This window comes from Hermetia illucens, chromosome 4 (assembly GCF_905115235.1).
Source record: "Hermetia illucens chromosome 4, iHerIll2.2.curated.20191125, whole genome shotgun sequence".
Taxonomy (NCBI): domain Eukaryota; kingdom Metazoa; phylum Arthropoda; class Insecta; order Diptera; family Stratiomyidae; genus Hermetia; species Hermetia illucens.
The window spans coordinates 153,067,410-153,088,819 of record NC_051852.1 but is presented as its reverse complement, the minus strand read 5'-3'; the positions used below and the strand labels follow the sequence as shown (position 1 = coordinate 153,088,819).

The 21,410-nt window shown below is 47.4% G+C and overlaps 1 protein-coding gene across 4 annotated transcripts in view; it reads left to right on the top strand.

Moving 5' to 3' along the window:
* The window catches only part of LOC119655141 (ALK tyrosine kinase receptor), a 67,826-nt gene that overhangs the window by 23,931 nt on the left and 22,485 nt on the right, over window positions 1-21,410 (top strand). For all 4 annotated transcript variants that reach the window (XM_038060878.1, XM_038060877.1, XM_038060876.1 and 1 more), the window contains 4 exons: window positions 6,621-7,603; window positions 17,069-17,279; window positions 17,723-18,211; window positions 18,408-18,727. In XM_038060878.1, coding sequence (XP_037916806.1) covers window positions 6,905-7,603; window positions 17,069-17,279; window positions 17,723-18,211; window positions 18,408-18,727 — 1,719 coding nt within the window. In that variant the 5' untranslated portion in view covers window positions 6,621-6,904. The remainder of the gene's footprint in view (window positions 1-6,620; window positions 7,604-17,068; window positions 17,280-17,722; window positions 18,212-18,407; window positions 18,728-21,410) is intronic.

Genomic DNA, 21,410 nt, shown 5'->3' with positions numbered 1-21,410 from the left:
GGAGTCTCCTTTTTGCTGATCTATATTGTGCCTTTATGGCACATGCCTCCTCGTTGGCGTACAAGCGTTGTGCCAAACGGCGGAGCTTATGACACTCCTTCCGTAGGTCGGCAATTTCCGCCGTCCACCAGTACATAGAAGGCTTGTCGCGCCTGGGGCCCCTCCGGGGCATGGAAGCCTCACACGCCGCCGTTATCAGATTCATCACTGAATTTACGACGGTGTCAGCTGCGACACCACCACCCCCCGGAGTGCCCCCCGGTGCGGCCCTACCTGTTCCAAGAGCTTCGACGAACCTTCCGATGTTCACCTTCGCGACATTCCACACGCAGGGGGAACGTCGTGTTGGTGCTCGCCGGCAAGTAGCGTCAAACACTTCGAACGCAATGTACTGATGATCACTTGCCGAGAAGTCTTCTAGGACTCGCCACCCGTCCACCGATGATGCCAGAGATTCCGACGCAAAAGTGATGTCGGGAATGCTTCCTTCACAACCTGAGCGCCGAAACGTTGGCGTGGATCCGGTGTTTAAAATTACGAGTCCGGTTCTCGCCGCCATTTCCAGAATCCGTTTCCCTCTGGAGTCTGATTGAGGCATGCCCCATTCAAGAGCCCTGGCATTAAAATCACCGCCAACCAGGATTCGTCCCTCCGTGCTCGAAACGGCGTCCTCCAGAGCATCAAGCCGACGTTGAAAGTCCGGAATCGACTCATTCGGCGTCAGGTAAACGCTAAAAAACGTTATCCCTAAACACCGGATCCAGGCAAATCCGTCTCCCCGGCCTTCGGCAAGAACACGAAGTCGAACGTCGTCCCGAACCCAGATGGCAGCGGTGCCCGATAAGTCCAGATACCATGAGGACGGGTCCTTGTTTCGGTATTGCTCGCTAATCAGCACTAGATCAGCATTTACTTCCGCAGCGAACTGTGCTAGCAACTGGTGAGCGGTTGCACTCCGGTGCATATTAATTTGCAAAATGCGGATCATGGCGTTCGCACCCTAGCCCTCTCCAATTCCGCCCTGAAGATCGGACACCGTCCCGAGCCCGCAGTGTGTGCGACGCTTTCGCCAGACGCACCACGATCCCTGCAGAGAACACAACTCTCGCTTTCCTTGCAAGTCTTCGCTTGATGACCCGCTTGGCCGCATCTCCGGCATGCTGTCCTCCTGTCCGGACCCTTGCAAGCTGCTGACGTGTGTCCATAGTCCAGACACCTGTAGCACTTGGTGGGGACTATCCGCATTCGTACCCTGCATACTACCCATCCGATTTTGATTCTCCCGCTGTTAAGGAGTTTCCTCGCATATTGCTCGGGGACATCCACCACGGCAAGTTTTTGGCCTCGAGCATTTACAGAGGTAATAGCTACCCGGGCATTGGTTACCTCTGGACATTCGCGCTTTAGCGCCTCCTCTACTTCGACCTTTTCTGTGAGGCAGTCAAGATCCCGTATTTCCAGAGAGCACATGGGTTCTAGGCTGGAAACAAGGGCCTTCTCCCCCAATAGCCCCTTGACCGCTTCGCAGAACGTGCTCTTGTTGGTCGTCTTTGGGCCCAGTTCGACGAGAACTCCACCACTCCTCGTTTTCCGTATCGAAGACACCTCTGCTCCGTTCTCCTCGGGTTTCATCCTGTAGCGGATTTCACTAAGGACTTCCGCAAATGTCTTGCCTTCCGTCGGCTTAATGAGCAGAGCCGACGGTCTAGTCCTTCTTCGTTTCGTCGTTTTTTCCGCTACTGGCTTTGGGTTGGCAGCCTCCTTGTTTTTGGGCAGACGTGTCTCTGGCGCTGGAGTCCGTTGTTTCTTTTTATCCTTTTTCGCCTTTTTTTTTTGGGCCTTGGAGACTACTTCGATAAAGTCTCCTTCAGGCACGTCGTCCTCTTTCCGCTTTTTCCCCTGTTCACTTTGCAGAGGGCTATCTGCGGTCCGTTTGACGCAAGCAGCATTCTCAGCGGGGAGTGCGACTGTTTCTGCTCTACAATCGTCTTCCGCTGCTCTCCACGTGCGTCTATAAAAGGAAACGCGGTCCAGTAGTTCCTCCAGTTCCATCAGCCCGTTTTTGACGCCTTTGCTGACGTTTCTCTGAAGGAACGTTGCCGACCGCATACGCTTCACCACTGCTGCGCACTTTCGGATGAGCCTTTCCTCTTCGGCTCTAGCGAGGACAGTCGAATGCATTTCCACTCGATTTGTGCCCAAATCCATCTGCTCAGGACTAGCGTTTCTCACTGAGCTTACTTCCAGGACAGGGGCACTGCAAGGTAGTGGAGTTGCCATCCCCGCACGGTCAGTCGCACCACTTGATGAGGCTTCCTCTTTATTTGGGCGCCCCAGTGTCTCATCGGGTATATCAGCCCTCGTTGCCTCTTTCACTGGTCGCTGCGGTGAGCGACGCATCTTTGTGCTCCGCCCAAACGCACCCAGCTCTTCCTCCTTATCTGTTGTTTCGTCTTTTTTTTTTATAATTGTCAGAACATTCTCCATGAAAAAGTTACCAGCGCATCGTGTGCAAGGGAGCGGGCCGCAATAGTTAAGAACGGGTATACCCTCGGGGACACAGCCCCTACCCCAGTTCCCTGAGGCCTGACCTACGCTTAGCTGATCCCGGAATTCACGGACGGATCAGCGCTCGCTCGGGGCAACGCGGTCTACTAACACCGGTTCAATGCACACTTCCCGACCAGGGTCCCGAAGGGGCTGGCTCCTGATACACGTCGCAACTACCACCTTGGCAGAGCTACGCTCACATCACCCCGTCGACGCCGACAGAGAGTTGTCGACGGCTCCGGAGACTCCCAGTGTGTCCCGACGTGTACCGGTCATTCGCGGTTCGCTCTTCACCGAGAAGCTTTCTCGAGGCTACTCCTCTGGTTGCTTTACAGTGAAGAGTACACACTCCCTCGCGTCAACTCTGGCGGCTGGAATGGGGTACACAGAAAAAGGTCCTGCACGATTTCTTCCATCTTCACTGCTTTCATGGAACAGGGTGAGGGGGGAGGGCTCACGGCTTCTTGTTTACGTCGCTGCTTAGCTCGTGCCAGCAATGTGCCTTCAGCCTGTCGATTTCGTGCAGAGTTCCTTTCTCGTTCTCGTGTATTTTGCGGATCTAAGAATTAGCTCATCTTGGCCTCTTGGACGCTGAGCAATAAAACGTCTGAGCCAGTTCCTTCGTAGACTTACAATTTCAGTCGGTCACCAGTACACAGGTAGCTTTCCGCGATGGAGTTTCCTTTTAGGGGCCAATGTGTTGCAAGGCTCATTGTTGAATGTACTAGCGATTCGGTCGTAGTTCTTCTATCCCCGCCTGGCTCTTGTCGCTCATTTAACCCTCTAACATAAAGTGCTCCTGTCCTGCCTTTAAAACAGGCGAGTTGGAACTGTCCTTCGCCTTATACTGCAAATGATCCAACCCATCTTTATTTTCCCGCAATAAAGAAGTTGGCTCGCTGTCTTCTCAGAGACAGTGAAAATGGCGCATTTTTGCCCTTTGGGGTTGACAAATGTAACTCCAACCTTGACTTTTTGGTTTGAAGGATCCTAAATCCACACCCACTTGATGTTGGACCGGACCAAATGGAGAACAACTTATTCCCACGTTTTTTGGTCCACGGACCCTTCGTTTGGGGCACAGCACCCAAGTATACCAAAGGAAAGACTGAGGGTTTCGTCCAGGGCAGAGGCAACTCATCAGAAGTTGCCACATCTCTGCCCTGGGAGCAGCGTGACCAAAAAAAAACCTTGGATGTAATTCGCACTCTTGTAGTGTTTTTGCGATTATATTTATAAAGAAGTGGTTTCCACCTGTTATCACTTTCAGTCATGCTGATTCCAGGGCAGAGGTGAGGCAGTGTCTGATGAGTTGCCTCTGCCCTGGATGAAACCGTCAGTCTTTTTTTTGTCCCACCTTGAAGTTGGTCACATCTGGGTAACCCTTTTTTATCGCTTCCTCCATTTCTTCTGTTTTCGTGAGACAATCCAGATCCTTTGGCTGGAAACCACTGCCTCGTAGAACGTATCCTTCTTGTCGGAGATGTCACTTATCATGGCCCTTATATTCTGGAGCTCCTTGACGAACCCATTGCGGTAAGGGCAGCCATCAATTGGTTGCTGCATCTTGCATCGCTGAGGTGGTTTGGCGACAAGGTTTCTTCCTTTGCACATCCGTCTGCTACTCAGTTCCGCTTTCGATCGCGGGGGTTTGCGTCCGTCTGGGCGGATAACAAACAGAGTGAACACCAATTACTTATTGTCCTCATGAGGAGAAGAACGCAATAATCTTATCTTATGCTTAAAACTACTTAAAGTAGAGAAGTTAATAGGACCAAACTGGTGTGCGTTGTAATTTCGGCAAAGCCTAGGAATTGGGGAATGGAAGTAGATTTCGAGCTTTGTGAAGGTCACGTTGAAAATGTCTGCGATACGTGCGTTATAAGACGCAGGACGGCAGGTGATGTCGTTAGCGGCGGAGCAGTCCATCAGACCTGAGGAAAGTTTAAAAAATGTGCATAAATCCAAATAGGATCTACGCTGTTGTAGGAAGGGGAGGTTCAGAAAGCGGAGGCGGGAGTGGTAGTCCACACGAGGGAACCTTTTCTTAAAGGAGATTGAATTTACGTTGCACATTTTCAAAGGCAAGACAATCACAGTTACGGGAAGGAAAGGAGCAGTACTCGAAGGTATTCCTCACGAGGGAATTGAAAGGAGCTAAGGAGGGTTGGATAGAGTCCACATCAGAACAAGGGGGAAGTATAAGCCCTAACAACTTTGCTGCTCGATTGGTGACTTCGAGGCAATGGGTGTCTAAGCGGAGCTTATTTTCGAAAGTGACTCCGAGGTTTTGAGTGGAGTTTAAGCAGGATAATGAATATCCGTTAAAAGAGTAGGAGAAAGAAGTGGGTGAGGATTTTAGGGAATGGCAGACAGAGTGACACTTTCTGACGTTTAGCGCTAAACCATTAATCATATGGGAACGCTTAGAGACGAGAGTTTGGATAGAAGTATCTCGTGATTTACAGTGTCGAAGGCTTTAGCGAAATCAGTGTAATTGTTATCTACTTCACTTCACTGCCGTGAATTTAGACATTTGGCCACAAAGTTGGTAAAGTCAACCAGGTTGGAGGTGTCCACCCCCTACGCTTAATAAAGCCGTGTTGCTCTTTCACTATATGGTGACCAAAGTGGGCGGACAACCAGTCGCTGACATTTCTTTCCAAGATTTTGGAACAGGATGGGAGGAACGAAATGTGGCAGTAATGCTCGGCAAGCGTACAATCGCCACTTTTATAAATGGGGATAATGAGAGAAGCCGGGAAAGTGATTCTCTTCGAGGCTTTTGTTGAAAATAAGAGAGAGGGGAAGGGAGATGGATTAACCAGTTTTAAGCAAAAAGAGGTTTGGAAGATTGTCGTAGCCAGAGCATCAAGTTTGCCAATAAGGTACTCGGCAAGGAGAGTGGTAAGAAGGGAAATGGTAGGCGATGCCGGGCAGGCTACATCCACTAGCGGGAGGGATTCGGACATAAGTTGATCGCAACAAGGTCGTGGGAACAGAATTGTTGGCTCTAACAACTCGGTCTGGAGGATCCTTCATCGAAGAAGATCCTCGTCCCTTTGGCTGATCCAATATCACAGATTCTGTTAAAATGAACCCATGGCTCTTGAACCAGATAGTAAATAGGAAGAAGCTTTGGCATGCTGTAGGTTGATTTGACTATGTAACTCTTGTGTTTGTAGCCACAAGTGCAGTCTAATATGAAAACCGCCGCTAACTGAAAAGTCTGCTGCGTATGGATCTCACCGGGGTTACTAGCTTGTCCTCACCTTCCGCCGAGAGTTCCGCTTTCTTGCGTCAGATTTTTCTGGATATCGCCACACTTGGTGGTGTAGCAACGTCCATGTCCTCATTCCCAAGAAACTTCACCTTCTTTCGCGGTGCTATCCGTTGTCGTCGGCTAGAAGCCCTCCTAGGTTCACAGAGTCCGTGTTGCATGGATCTGTTTTCACATACCGGCGTTAGACCAGTTGCGTCTACATTACCAGCTTCGCTTTCTTCCGTTTTCCCTAGTACACACAGAGGAGAAGGTTCTGATAGGCAAACCTGTAGTCCCTTCTCCTTTACGGCTAAAGTTTCCTTCTGTCGAGCCTTCCTCTCCCGTATTTTAGAAGAGGGAGTTCTTGTACTATCTTTTTTGGCTGATCGCGCTGTAGACACCGGGTGTAGGTTTTCCACTGAAGTGGAGAGCCTGTCTTCCACAGATTCACTCTCTCTCTCCCTGTGGCCAAAAGGAAGGGATCAGCGAAGAATCGAGCTTCTCTCGAATATGTTCAACGATGGAACGAATTTTAGTTCTTTCCGTGCGCTTGTAACATTCGATGCCAAGGGTTCCACTACTAAGGTGCTTTGGTTGAAAGTCGAGAGCCGCCGGTACTAGTTTTCCAAAGCCTTGCACTGTAATTGTAGTTTTACTCTGTGCCTCCAAGTTTGGTCGCCCCCTTATCTGCACGAAGGGACGAACCTAATGAAAGATTTGGCAATTGCACACAGGGATATCATATCCTTTGTAATCTTAAATTTATTACGTAGTAAATTTATTAACAATATTTTTTTTCCCATTTCAGGTGAACTCTGTTTTTATAAATGATTCCTACGATAAAACCTTCTAAAATGGCAAACTTTAAAGCGAAGACTCAAATAGTAAGAAACTACTCAAGAATGGACACTACAGTGGAACATTCAGTAGAAAGTTAATACAATTCGAAATCAAAGGAGTAAAATAAGAAACATCCTCTAGTACAAAGCATCACCGTATATCGCTTAACGACTCCCCTAGGCGATTTCGTTTTTATAAGAAAAATCAAATAATTCAAAACAAATGTAACGAATAACGAAAAACACTGGAAAAATGCACAAGTTTACGATAATCGTACAAACGCTAGTGTTCGTATCGTTTGTAACGAGTCAACGTCCCCTAATCAACAATACAAGCCCGGTATCGTCCTCGTCGTCCCTGGGCATATCCTCTTCATCCGTGGGATCGGCATCGTCGTCGTCATCGTCGTCATCATTATCCTCATCAACGGGACTGTTACCCCAAATACCGTACAATAGTGCACAGGGTCGAGCAATACTTTCGCCATCAATACCTCTCTCGTCGCATACATCGACCATTACACCCCTTCGACCAAACTCGATTGCCATTCCACCAATATCCTATCCTTCGGGACGGGAACGTCTTCAGAAGCCACGCGATCGAGGCTACAATAAATTCAGACAATTCCTTACAACACAATCGCCACTAGGATTCCTACCAGCAGACAGACCGCCCGATGGACATTTCTCTGAAATAGGGTACAACCCCAGACAGAGGCAGCATCAGTACTGGGGTCTGTTCGCTGGAAATAACACCGATGAGCCGTTACCCGCGATTAAGAAATATCCTTCGTCGTCGTCGTCGAATTTGAATCCTATGCAAATGCTGAGGAAGACGGTGAAGGGGGACGGTCAGAGTGATGATCCGCAAAGGACGGTGGCCGGAAATCCGCTGATAGTGGAACCGTTGCAGAGCAAGCGACTGGAGAGGTTGCATGCAAATGGACATTTTGTAAGTATTACGAATCTTTTAGCTTTTTGAAAAAGGATATTTTTACAGGAAGCATATTTAGAGATACTTTCATGGTTGCATAAGGACTTCCAGGAACTGTAGGCCTACGCTAAGTACCTGAACCTCTAAATCATATGAAATTTTCTCTTCACTTTGTCATGCACGCTAGACTAATCCTACTCGTTTTCACCATATCCTTTCGCCATCCCAACGTGCAGACTTAGTATCCTGGCTTGCTCACCTACGAGTAGTTTTTCGTTCAGAAGTCAGATTCTATTGAAAATATCGCATTCATCTTAATGAGTTACTCACTGGCAGCATACACATATCCTAGACGATTTCGTCGCGCATCCCAACGTGGCAAGGATACGAGAAGGCATTTTCAAGTAGGTGTTGAATTTTGCCAGTTCGTTTTCTCCTAATGTTCACAGTCTAAATGCCGTCCTTGTGGGACGATGATAATAGTCTCCGTTCCACACTTTTTGTTTACAGGACCCATCAGTGTTTTTCTTGTGGCAATAACAATAATGGCTGATGGCGAATGGAGCATGCCAAAGTCACATGGATATGTCTTTCGCTAATTTTCCTTTTTTCCTGTCGCGTTGGCCTTTCGGTTGGATGTAACATTAAAGGATCAAAATTTCTTTGACTTTGTGAATACTCGTATGTTTGAATGTGTTTCCATTGAAATATTAAACCCTAACTTGCTGGGGCGAATAGTGTCTGAAGGTAGGCAGGACATATATCACCGAACTTTGATGCTGAACGTTGTCCTTATCGTGTTCGTATTAAGTATCGTGTGGAGAGCAGCAAAAAAGTCGAGAAGTCCTTCACGTGGTTTGAAATTGTAATCATTATTTTGCGGCAGTTTTGCATTCATGGGGCGCATAGGTGCAGTGAACTGTTCAGGGTTGGATAAGCAGGAGTCCGGGAGTACCTGTCCCGCCTACATGCGGGGTTGCGCTCCTTGTTTATCTGTGTATACTATCTCTATAGTATAGTGAAGCCACTTTCCACAATACGTACACCACGAAACGTGACCATTTAACATTTAATTTTACATAAATACTCACGCAATAAACTTGAACTTTGATAATATCAATGGTAACGATACGAGGAATAGAGTCGATTGATGAGCACTTTCTCGACATTTGATGGATGCGTGGTTGGGGGAGTAATGGATAAAAGGGGTTGCGACTTTATTTGAATGATAACGAGAGTGGATGACTACATTAGGGAATTAAAATCAGTAATTTTTCAAAATTAATGATGCACAACCACAACTTTATCTAGTGATGAAATGGGTTTTAAACCCTTCAAAATCCCTCCCACTGATAGTTCATTTATAATTAACGCCTGAGTTTGGCAAGGGTCTAAACGACTTGACCTCTTACCTTCGTTAGCTTTATTTTTAGTTTACCTTAATTGAGTGGACACCACAAATTTACGTTTCTTCGGTAATTATATGTAGGATATTTTGGTGTAAAATTCAAAAAACCTCAAATTGCCGCTCTTCCGTTTTGCGGAGTCTTCAAATCGAGGAATTCCTTTCACCAACGGGAGGGGAGAGGAGAAAGCGAACTGTCAATTCAAAGAATTCCCTGTCATCCGGGTCCTCCACCGGTCGAGCTCTATCTTATTGGCGACGAGAAGGACAACATGGGCAACATGGCTTCACCTGTCAGCTCAGATGCTACTCCTCAGCATCTCCTCGGCAATGTCTGGAGAAAGCTCCCTTGTGTCTGCATAAAGCTGCTGACGAAAGTTGTCCCACGTTTCGCAAGAGAAAAAGGTGTTTTCAGCGTCGTCCGCCACTCTGCACCTCCTTGTCAAGGGCATAAGCCCATTCCTCCGCACCATGGAGCAGAACCAACTGCATTGCTCCCATAAGGAGACCGCCAATTAGATATAGGGCTCCCAACATGCGCCATTAGGTGACTCAAGGCCGAGACTCCAGCTGGAGCCTGTCCGCTGCTGCTTTGATTTACTCGAAGAAGCTCATTCTCGAGTCGAGCATTAAACCAAGGTATTTAACTGCTGGTGTTGACTCTATAGTCAACTCGCCGATCGATATGGGATGCAGGGTCCGGGTTCTTTCTATCTGATCAAGATGACTATTTCGGTTTTTGCAGTGCAAGGCTAAAACCATGAGCAGTGATCTATCTGTCTCTTCGGGCATATCAAGTCTCAGCAGGCTATCGTAGGAAGCGTTCCAGAGCTCCAGCCCTGTGCTACTCCCGACGTGATTTCCATCCTCCTCTGGCTCTCTAGCGTCTCATAGAGCAGGGAGCGGTCTTTCAGATAATCCCTCAATATCCATAAGAGATAGCTTGGCACGTGGAATGAGTTTTCTAATGTGCCTAGTACATCTACCCATCTTACGGAATTGAAGGTATTTCTGACATCAAGCGTTACGAGGAGCACTATCTGTCAAGATCGGCGGCTGGGTGCCTCGGTTCGATAAGCCTCATCTACGACCTCCATAATAGCATCCACTGTGGATCTCCCTGTTCTGAACCCGAACTGATTTGGGGATAAGTTGCCGGCAGCGCGGATCGCTTCAGCGAATCTACTCCTAATGAGCTTCTCGAGCACTTTCGCGACCGTGTCAAGCATATACAGCAGCCGATATGCAGACGGAAGCTTCGGGTCTTCTTTACCCTTGCTGATCAGCGCGAATCTGGTCACGTTCCAGCGACAAGGAAAAATGCCCTCCCTTAAGCAAGCGTTGAACGCCACAAGCAGGAATTCTGGCCGTTGGCGGAACACCAGTTCTCAATGTTAAAAGGGGCCAATCCTCGATGCTTTCCGCGCTATTAACATCAACCGGTACAGGATGTCTGGGGAATAATGCCCGTTCAATGCGGTCTATTTGGTCGGTAGTTAGTATTCAGGGCTTCCGCAGAGCTTCGACTTTCCGGGTGACAAGCTTATAGCCAAATCCCCACGGGTCCTCATTCACCTCGTTGACCAGTCGCGAGCTTTGCTTTTATTTATCGCACTGCGGAGTTTCCTTTTTGCTGATCTATACTATACCTTTATTACACATGCCTCCTCGTTGGCGTGTAAACGTTGTGCCAAACGGCGGAGCTTATGACACTCCCTCCGTAGGTCGGCAATTTCTGCCGTCTGCCAGTACATAGAAGGCTTGTCGTGGCTGGGACCCCTCCGTGGCATGGAAGCCTTACACACCGTTGTCATCAGGTTCATCACTGAATTTACGACGGTGTCAGCTGCGACGCTACCACCCCCCGGGGTGCCCTCCAGCGCGGCTCTCCCTGCTCCAAGAGCTTTGACGCACTTCCCGATGTTCATCCTCACGATATTCCTCAGGCAGGGGGGAGCGTTGGGTTGATGCTCGCCGGCAAGTAGCGTCAACCACTTCGAACGAGATGTACGGGTGATTATTTGCCGAGAAGTCGTCTAGGACTCGCCACCCGTCCACCAGAGATTCCGATGCAAAAGTGATGTCAGGAATGCTTCCTTCACGGCTTGGGGGCCGAAACATTGGCGTGGATCCAGTATTTAAAACTACGAGTCCGGTTCTCCTCGCCATTTCCAGAATCAGTTTCCCTTTGGGGTCTGGCTGAGACATGTCCCATTCTAGGATCCTAGCATTAAAATCACCACCTAGTAGAATTCATCCCTCCGCGCTCGAAACGGGGTCCTCCAGAGCATCAAGCCGGTGTCGAAAGTCCGGCATTGTCTCATTCGGTGTCAGGTGAACGCTAAAAAACGTTATCCCTAAACGCCCATTCCCTCGGCCTTGGGCAAGAACACGAAGTCGAGCGTCGCCCCGAACCCAGAGGGCAGCGATCCCTGATAAGTCGAGATGCCATGAAGCTGGGTCCCTGTTTCGGTATCGGTGATTAGCACTAGATCAGCATTTACCTCCGCAGCGAACTGAGTTAGCAACTGGTGAGCGATTGCACTTCGCGTCCATTCGCGTCCTAGCCCTTTCCAGTTCCGCCCTAAAGATTGGATACGCAGTCCGCAGTGTATGTGACGCTCTCACTAGACGCGCCACGATCTCTGCGGCGAACGCAACTTTCGCTTTCATTGCAGGTCTTCGTTTGATGACCCACGTGACCGCACCTCCCGCATGCTGTCGTCCTGTCCGGTCCCTTGCAAATTGGTGACCTGTGTCTATAGTCCAGACACCTGTAGCACTTGGTGGGGATTATCCGCATACGTTCCCTGCATACTACCCATCCATTTTTGATTTTCCTCCTGCTAAGGAGTTTCCTCGCATATTGCTCGGGGACTTCCACCACGACGAGTTTTTGGTCTGGAGCATTCACAGAGATGATACCTATTCGGGCATTGGTTAGCTGTGGACATTCACGCTTTATTGCCTCCTTCACTTGAACCTTTTCCGTGAGACTGTCAAGATCCCGGATTTTTAGAGAGCGTATGTGCTCTAGGCTAGAAAGAAGAGGCTTTTCCCCCAATAACCCCTTAACCGCTTCGCAGAACGTACTTTTGCTAGTCGTCTTCGGACCCAGTTCGACGAGGGCTCCGCACGCCTTCGTTTTCCGTATGCAAGACAACTCTGCTCCATTGTCTTCGGGTTTCATCCTGCAGCGGATTTCACTAGGGACTTCTGCAAATGTCTTGTCTTCCGTCGGCTTAATGAGCAGAATCGACGGCCTAGTCCTTCGTTTCCTCGCCTTTTCTGCTACTGGTTTTTGGTTTGCAGCCTCCTTATCTTTGGACAGACGGGTTCCTGGCGGGGTAGTCAGTTGTTTCCTTTTATATTGCTTCGCTTCTTTTACACCCTGGAAACTACTTTGATAAAATCTCCTTCAGGCACGTCGTCGTCTTTTTCTCCCGTTCGTTTTGCAGTGAGCTACCTGCCGTCCGTTCGACGCAAGCAGCGTTCTCAGCGGGGAGTGCGGCTGTTTCTGCTTTTCAATTGTCTTCCGCTGCTCTCCACGTTCATCTGTAGAAGGAGATATGATCTAATAGCTCATCCAGTTCCATCAGTCCGTTTTTGACGCTTTTATTGGCGTCCCTCTGGAGGAACGTTGCCGACCGCATACGCTTCACCACTGCTGGGTATTTCCTGATGAGCCTTTCCTCTTCGGCTCTAGCTAGGACGGCCGACTGCACTTGCACTCAACTCGTGTCTGAATCTGGACTGGACTGGACTTTTTTTCGGAACAAGGGCACTACAGGGTATTAGAGTTGCCGTTCCCGCATCGTCAGTCGCGCCACTTAGTAAGGCTTCCTCTTTATTTGGGCGTCCCGGCGTCACGTCGGTTATGTCAGCCCTCGCTGTCTCTTTCGCTGATCGCCGCGATGAACGACGCGGTTTTGTGCTGCTCCCAAACGCACTTAACCCTTCCTCCTTCCCTGCTATTTCGTCGAAGTTTTTCATTGGTTTATATTCATTCTTCACCAGCGGATCGTGTACGGTCAGAAACGGGTGCACCCTCAGGGGCACAGACCCTACCCCAGTTCCCTGAGGCCTGATCTATGCTAAGCTGATCCCGGAATTCACGGACGAATCAGCGCTCGCTGTCGGAATTAGTTAAATTGTAGTTAGTTAGTTTAGTTTAGTGGGTGGAGCCGCAGTTCCAAGCACTTAGACATATGCTTGGCTCATTGTACTATCCCCGGAGATGGCCTATTCATCGGCCTTTCGCTGACGGCGTTCGCAGGCTTTCATGAATCTGAAAACATTCTCCAGAGACAGAATGCATAGGCTCTTCGTTGAAGAAACCCTTACCAAGGTATCTTCGTTTGAGGTCTGAGCATGTCGGGCAGCTGCATATAAAGTGCAGAGCCGGCTCCTCCTTCTCCGCACATTGGCTACACAAAGCCGAAAACACCACCTTAATTTTTTCCATATGGTAGTTTAAGGAGCCCTATTAGGGTTTTCATGTCCTACTTCTGGGGGACAACAAAGATGCCGCCCTGGCAACCCAGGCAGGTTCTTTCACAAGGATTTTCGCCTGCTGGTAAGGGTTCAAATTTTTCCACTCGGTAGTGTGAATCCTTGCAATTTCACTCTTCAGAGTAGACTCGATAGTGGATGGTCGGATGCCAAAAGCTGGTTCTGGTGAGCCAGTCTGTCAGTTCCCTCATTACCAGAGATGTTTGAGTGCCCTGGTACCCACATCAGGAAAGTTTCGTTCAGTCGGCCAAGTTTCAGAAACATCTGTTGACAACTCCAAACCAACTGGCTTGATATGTCATTGCTGTCAATGCAATGTTAAGTGGATTGGATACCAAACAGCAGAAGCAACGAAAGACTTCCTCAAAGGAGGTGTGCTGTCGCCACTTCCGTGGAGTATGCTGGTCACATCATCAACACCATGCGCTCAGGAAGCATCACAAAGTTTTTGAAAAGGCGCACAGTCAAACGCCCATTCAATGTCGAAGAATACCCCCATCGCGTACTCTCCCTTCAGGGTTGCATCCCCTATCTTTGTAACCAAAGAATGAAGAGCAGACTCACAGGACTTTCCACGCTGGTAAATATATTAGTTCTCATTAAGTGGGTGCGACCTAAGTGTGTTCCCACGAATGTAACGCTCAACCAGTCTCTTCAAGCCTGTCAACAAGAATTAAGTCAAGCTGATCTGTCCGAAGTTCTTTCGATTAGAATAGTCATCATTCCCAGGCTTCGGTATGAAAACTACTTTAACCTTCTGCGAAGAGGTAGGCGCATAGCCCAAAGCAAGACCTGTTAGAAACAAATTTCTTAGCAATCTCTAAGAGCTCCATATACTCCTTTAGCATTGCTAGATAGACGTCATCCATGCCAGGTGCTTTGAAATGTTCAAAGGACAGCTTTCACCTTTTCATAGGTAATAGCTGCTTTCGCAGTGTTTCAGTTCACCTTGTAGCACTTGCGTGTTGAAGGGGTTGCAAGAACCGTCAACTCTCCCCTACCACTTCTCTCACTCGTTTTCCCGGATGGTATACTTCCAGAAGGGTTTGTACTGATTCAGATCTGGAGTTTGTGAAAGTACCATCGGGTTTTCTAAGAGAGTCCAACTTGGCCCACTCATCCCTTTCAAGGGCTCTGCACAGCCTTGCAGTCTCTCTTTCGCCTTCCAGTTCCTCACAGTACGCTCTAAAGGAACTTCGTTTCGATCATCTAACGAGCTTCTTATATTCACGCTATGAGTTCCGGAAGTTTAACCAGTCCTCGCTCTTATTGCTTTTGTAAGCACGGTTCAGAAGTCGCCTGGTTGATTTCCTGAGTTTTCGCAGTTGCCGGGTCCACCAAGGAACCTTTTTACCGCTTTGGCTTCGGTAAATGGAACAAGCCTCTTCATAGCACTCCAACAGTGTACAGTTCAGAGTCTCCAATTCATCTTCCAGCGCTAAAGGAGTCTTTAGTCGCCTAGAGTCTCGCCTTCTGTCCTTGTATTGCATACTCTTTACCCGCAATAGTCAGATTGAATTCTAGGTATCGGTGATCTGAGAGTGAGACTACTAACAACTCTCTCGAGGACCTTTCTTCGAAGAACATCCTAGTTTCCTTGGCTGATTCAATACCGCAGATTTTGTTAAAACGTACCAATGGCTCTGGAATCAGAAATGTATGAGGACAGTCCTGCAACTTTGCCATCCTTGCCGCCAGTAGATAGGAATAGGCTTTGGCATCCTGCAGGTTAATTTGACCAACTGTTATCTTTGAAGACATGTTTGTGTTTGCAGTCTATTCTGAAAACCACCGCTAACTGAAAAGTCTGCTGCGTTTAGTGTAGATCTCACTGGGGTTACCAGTTTGTCCTCATCTTTCGCCGACAGTTCCGTTTTCTTGCGTCCGATTTCTCTGGACAGCGCCACACTTGGTGGTGTACCAACGACCATATCCTCATTCCCAAAAAACTTCATCTTCTTTCGCAATGCTTTCCGTTGTTGTCGGTTGAGGGCCCTCTCAGGTTCACAGTATCCGGGCTGCACTTATCTGTTTCCATATACCGGAATTAGACCAGTTCCGTCTACATCACCAGCTTCCCTTTCTTCCGCTTTTCCCAGTAGACGCGGAGGGGAAGGTTCTGAAAGGCAAGCCTGTAGGCCTCTCTCTTCTGCGGCTGAAGTTTCCTTCTGCCGAGCCTTCCCTTCCCGTTCTTTGGAAGAGTTAGGCAACAGTGTCACCGGCTGGACAGCCGCAGTCAGGTTTCCAGTTCCTCTCAGTAAGGGAGTTGCTGTCCTATCCTTTCTGGTTGATCGCGCCTTAGACACCTTCTCAAAGTCCTTTGTTTCCATCTTCATGTGTTTTTGGACACCCTTAGCGTACTAGTATATGTGTCCACTATAATATATGGTGTAGTGGCTCTTCTCTGTCCCTGTCTAGCGAATCATTTGCAACGTTGTTACATCAGCCTTATATTGGGACAGAGTATCGGCTAGCTGCTGAGCAATATTCGGTCTGTGCAGGAAGCGCACGTTCCATGAGAAAATGCGCAAATCGTTATGAGAGAGAGAGATGAGAAGTACACTAAAAAAAAAACGATAAACGGAACAGAATTGGGAAAGAACCACGTAACGCATCACTAAGGGAGGTAGACGGGTTCAGCGCGGTAGGGATGCTTATTTCCAATTAGAGTTCCACCGCCTGGGGGTTTTAGGGGATGTAGCCAGAGCCTTGTAACTGCGAGAGAATGAAGCACTCTTCGGGAAACTAGGGGCTTAATACGTAACTATGAAGCCAGGTTTCAGGAATACAGGTGATCCGAGAAAAATAAGAACCTCCTCCTTCAACATGGTTTAAAACCCTTTAAACCCTTAAAATTTTGGTAGACGACCTGCTCTGCATTGACCCGCGAATGCGTTTGTACGGCCTGGTGAACAGATATATGGGCCAGAAAGAAGGATTGGTGATAGACAAAGTTATAGCTAACTAACAAACTGTGAGGTATGCGAAGTTCCTTCTTCTTTCTTCCGTCATTTACTTCCGTAAAAAACTACGCATTTGTTTTTGAGAACTGAGAAATCGATTTTCGATCCTCATATCATAATAATTAGCGTTTCTCGTCAAGTTTGTTTAACGTTATTAGCTCGTATTTCCCAGGATCCAATTATTCTAACTCAATACGAATTATCCAGTGGTGCGAAAAGTGTCCTGGTCGGAACTTGCACAAAGCATAGGAAAACACATTTCACATTTAATAGCATTACCAACTTTTTAAAGTCCCCGAGAATATCATAAAATAATTCAGTTATCTGCGCTTACATCCTGTCATTACCTGCTCCTCGCATCCTATCATTACCTATCCATGAAATGTTCAATTTTTCCATTTATTTTGCTATTAGCTTCCAACCATTTTAGAAAATTGTTAATAGTGTTCGTCACGGTTCCCGGTGGTATCTGTCCATCGTCATGTCGATAGAGTCGCCCATCAAATCTGCATTTCGTCCTTGTTATTCACCACACTTCCATAAGTTCTTCGATTCCCTGTTAAAACCAGAACATAATTGATTTACGGAAAATTCTATTTTCAGCCGGCACTTCGTCCGCCACCGGAAGATAATCCAGAAATCGATATGGAGGAGATGCTTGGCGTTAAGTGTACATTTGAACGGGAATGCGCCTGGAAATGGGATAAGGATATTCCGAATGGATTTCAAGTAGTCACCGGCCAATTATTACGGGAACAAAATATGACGGGACTGATGCCCGGCCCAGATGCCGATCCTAAGAATGATGCTTACGGTGAGTAGTAATTTGTTTTTGGATTGGACGCTCCACATATAAGCGCAGGATACTAACTAAAGTTATCGCAATACCCATTTTGATGGGAGTCCTTTCCCTTAGTTTACTAATGTGAAGCGAGTGTCCAGATTTCCGCGAAATATACCTAGATCTCTACTCCTAAATGTATATCAGGGACCGTCGTTGAATTCAAGGAAAACGACAGTCCAGGATGGAGTCTAAAAATACATTTGAGCTCGACAGAACTTATTTTTATTTTCGCGGCAATTGAGGAGGGATATATCCTTAGAGTGTGAATTCTATCTGACCTCCTTGTTTTATTCGAGCATTTGCATATTTTCGCGACAGCCCCGATAATTAGAAGTATTTAAAGCGAACCGATGTCCTGCCACCCCATGTCCATAAATTCACATCTAAATTTAAATTGTGTCCTTATTGCCCAGGTCATTTCCTTCATGTGCGTCTTACAAAGGGTACCCCCCAGCCAATCCTCCGTTCGCCGCAGTTCAGCATCACCCGCGAGAACTGCTATCTGGAGGTTTACCTGCATCAGAGCGCGATGGCCCATGGAAGTATTCGTGTAGTGATTGAGCCACTGGGATCCTACGAAGGATCCTGGGTACCAACTGAAATAGCCGGCAATGATTTCGGACGATGGGAACTGATTACATTTCGTATTGGACGTATTTCAAAGGATTTTCAGATTTTATTCGAAGTAGTGCCGGGGCCGACAAGCGAAACGCAACGGGGACATGTCAGCATTGATAATTTAAGGATGCGAAATTGTTTCCCGGAAGGAGCTAAGAATGAGACTTGCGATTTGTCTGAGGTGAAGTGCACCACGAATAAGGTGGCTGTGTGTATTGATGTTCCCAGGATATGCGATATCAATGTTGACTGCGATGAAAATGAGGATGAGCTTCTGAATTGTGGTAAGTAATGGATTCAACATCAAAACTCTATCTCCATTGGGAATCGATTCCCTTCGATCACAATGAACTAAAATGTCCAAAATGTGACGAAGAATCAATTCCCCCATTTCAGCTTGCGGTCTCCATAAGGACCCGAAATAGAACTATCCATTTTCCATTATGAAAATTCTAATTGTATCTGTTTTCCATTTCATAGACAAGATTCCGTTTGGTGGACGATGTGATTTTGAGAGTGGCTGGTGCGGTTGGCACAACTCCGACAAACCGATATTAATGTGGTCACGACATTCTGGGCCCACTCCCACCGATAAAACAGGACCAAATACGGATCATACGTATCAGCATACAAACGTCACTGGCTATTATATGTACGTGAATATGAACCAACATGCGAACGATAGTGAAAAACGGAAATATGTCGGATTTGCAAGTAACGCTATTATGAATAGCGTAATTTTCAATCCTCCGCCATCGGTTCATTCGAATATGTCGTCACCGTACAGGAACTCGTGCATGGTGAGTATCTGGATCATTGATGGACTTAGTAACATATGAATGGAAGTAGGTTAGGCAAGTGGTAAACAGAAATTGTTGCGGTCCAGGAATGGAGGCTTTCATAGTGCCTTTTACAGGAGAATTCGAAGAGCGACGTTTGGCTTTGTTAGGTTGCAGTATTTCATTATCCTTGTAGTCTACAGTACTTTTCCTCCGGAAAAACTTCAACTCCTGACTTTTTCGACTGTTACCTTATGCTATGATTGCATGACGCTAACATAGTTCTTTAAGGACGCGGTGCGACTTCCCCTTAACATAAGAGAGCCAAGTGACAGGACATAACTTTTTTGAAATGCTGCTGTAGGAAACCTGTAACATGTATCTGTCACCATTTTTATGGAAGTCCATGCAATATTGGAAGACCCAATTCTTGGTCGACGACTAGTCCTACTTGCAGTTAGGAATAACTGAAAGAAAGGGCCTCAAATTAAAATGTATGTACGAGATCTTTCCGAACCGTTCAGTTCGCAATGTCTTTCTTCGAAAGTTAGAAGGGAGAGAGGCTTATTGCCAACGAAGCGAGGCTGGGACTGGTATCCCGTAGATGGTGTCAAGTATAGGGTTGGTCTTTGTGATGAGTGTGATGTCGTAGCTGAGATTGGCTTGAAGCCCTTTTCAGCGCTGTCCTAATGTCCTTCGCACAATCAGAAATCAAATCGAAACTTCTGTGTATCTACAACTTTTAGTCCTATAGTTCTCGAGGTTCTGTTCAGCAGATTCCGTTGACTGCGTTGGGATTTTCGAGGTATTTCCGGTATATTTTACTTCGGTCCAAGGATTGGATAATTTTTCGATCAGTCAATTTTTTGGTCAAGCGTTTTGAAAATCGTTGCAGAACTCGGAATGGGTCTTTGTAAGCAATTTGTCGTTATCATCATCAACGGCGCAACAACCGGTATCCGATCTAGGTCTGCCTTAATAAGGAACTCTAGACATCCCGGTTTTACGACGAGATCCACCAATTCGATATCCCTAAAAGCTGTCTGGCGTCTTGGCCTACGCCATCGCTTCATCTTAGGCAGGGTCTGCCTCGTCTTCTTTTTCTACCATAGATATTGCCCTTATAGACTTTCCGGCCTGGATCATCCTCATCCATACGGATTAAGTAACCCGCCCACCGTAACCTATTGAGCCGAATTTTATCCACAACCGGACGGTCATGGTATCGCTCATAGATTTTGTCGTTATATAGGCTACGGAATCCTCCATTCTCATGTAGGGGGCCAAAAGTTCTTCGGAGGATTCTTCTCTCGAACGCGGCTAAGAGTTCGCAATTTTTCTTGCTAAGAACCCAAGTCTCCAAGCAAACATGAGGATTGGCAAGATCATTGTTTTGTACAGTAAGAGCTTTGAACCTACGGTGAGACGTTTCGAGCGGAACAGTTTTTGTAAGCTTTTTGTAGGCTCTGCTCGCTGCCAACAACCGTACGCGGATTTCATCATCGTAGCTGTTATCGGTTGTGATTTTCGACCCTAGATAGGAGAAATTGTCAACGGTCTCAAAGTTGTATTCTCCTATCCTTATTCTTCCTGTTGGACCAGTGCGGTTTGATGTTATTGGTTGGTTCGTCTTCGGTGCTGACGTTGCCACCATATATTATGTCTTGCCTTCATTGATGTGCAGCCCAAGATCTCGCGCCGCCTGCTCGATCTGGATGAAGGCAGTTTGAACGTCTCGGGTGGTTCTTCTCATGATGTCGATATCGTCAGCATAGGCCAGTAGTTGGGTGGTCTTAAAGAGGATCGTACCTCTTGCATTTACATCAGCATCACGGATCACTTTCTCCAGGGTCAGGTTAAAGAGGACGCATGATAGGGCATCCCCTTGGCGTAGACCGTTGTACCTTCTTATTGGTAAGGTCTAACTGACAAGTCTGAAATAGAACGAGGCCGGTGTTAGGTGGTTGCAGCGGCTTCCGAAGAGCATCCATCCTAATTAGGACAAGCATATAGGATTCGAGATCCCTGAGCACATCAGTCACGGCTTTTGCGTGGCTGGTGGGTGGTGACGGTTTCAGTTTTGGCATTGCGTTCTTGAGCAAACCCATCAGACCGGTAGCGTTGAATCCAGATCTGATGTCGAGAACAGGATCACTGGAGAGTCTCAGGCCCTCCCCGTATATTACCTCCGTGGGACTTGCAGCAAATTCTTCTCGATTGGCTGTCCGGAGGCAAAATAGAACGAGTAGCAGGACCTGCGGGCAAGAAGGGTTGTCTTGAGCCACTGTAACGGCCTTCAGCATCGTATGCTACCTTTCAAACATCTCATTGGACTGCGGGTGGTACGCGGTTGTCCGGTACCATTTAAAGCCAAGGAGTTTGCCCAACTCTGAGGAAAGAGAGAACTCAAATTGCATTCCTTGGTAGGTGATTATAATTGCCGGCACACCAAAGCGTGGAATCCATTCAGGATAGAGCGCCTATGGACAAAATTGTGCAGTAATATCTTTCAGAGCTATCGCCTCAGGCCATCGCGAGAACATATCGATGATTGTGAGGCAATACCTGAAACCGTGCGAGTTTCGTAAAGGGCCAATGATGTCGAGGTGGATTGTGTGGAAACGCTTGGTGGACCGAGGGAACACTCCTACCTCTTGCTTCACATGTATCGTAGTTTTACATTTTTGGCATGCGATGCATTATC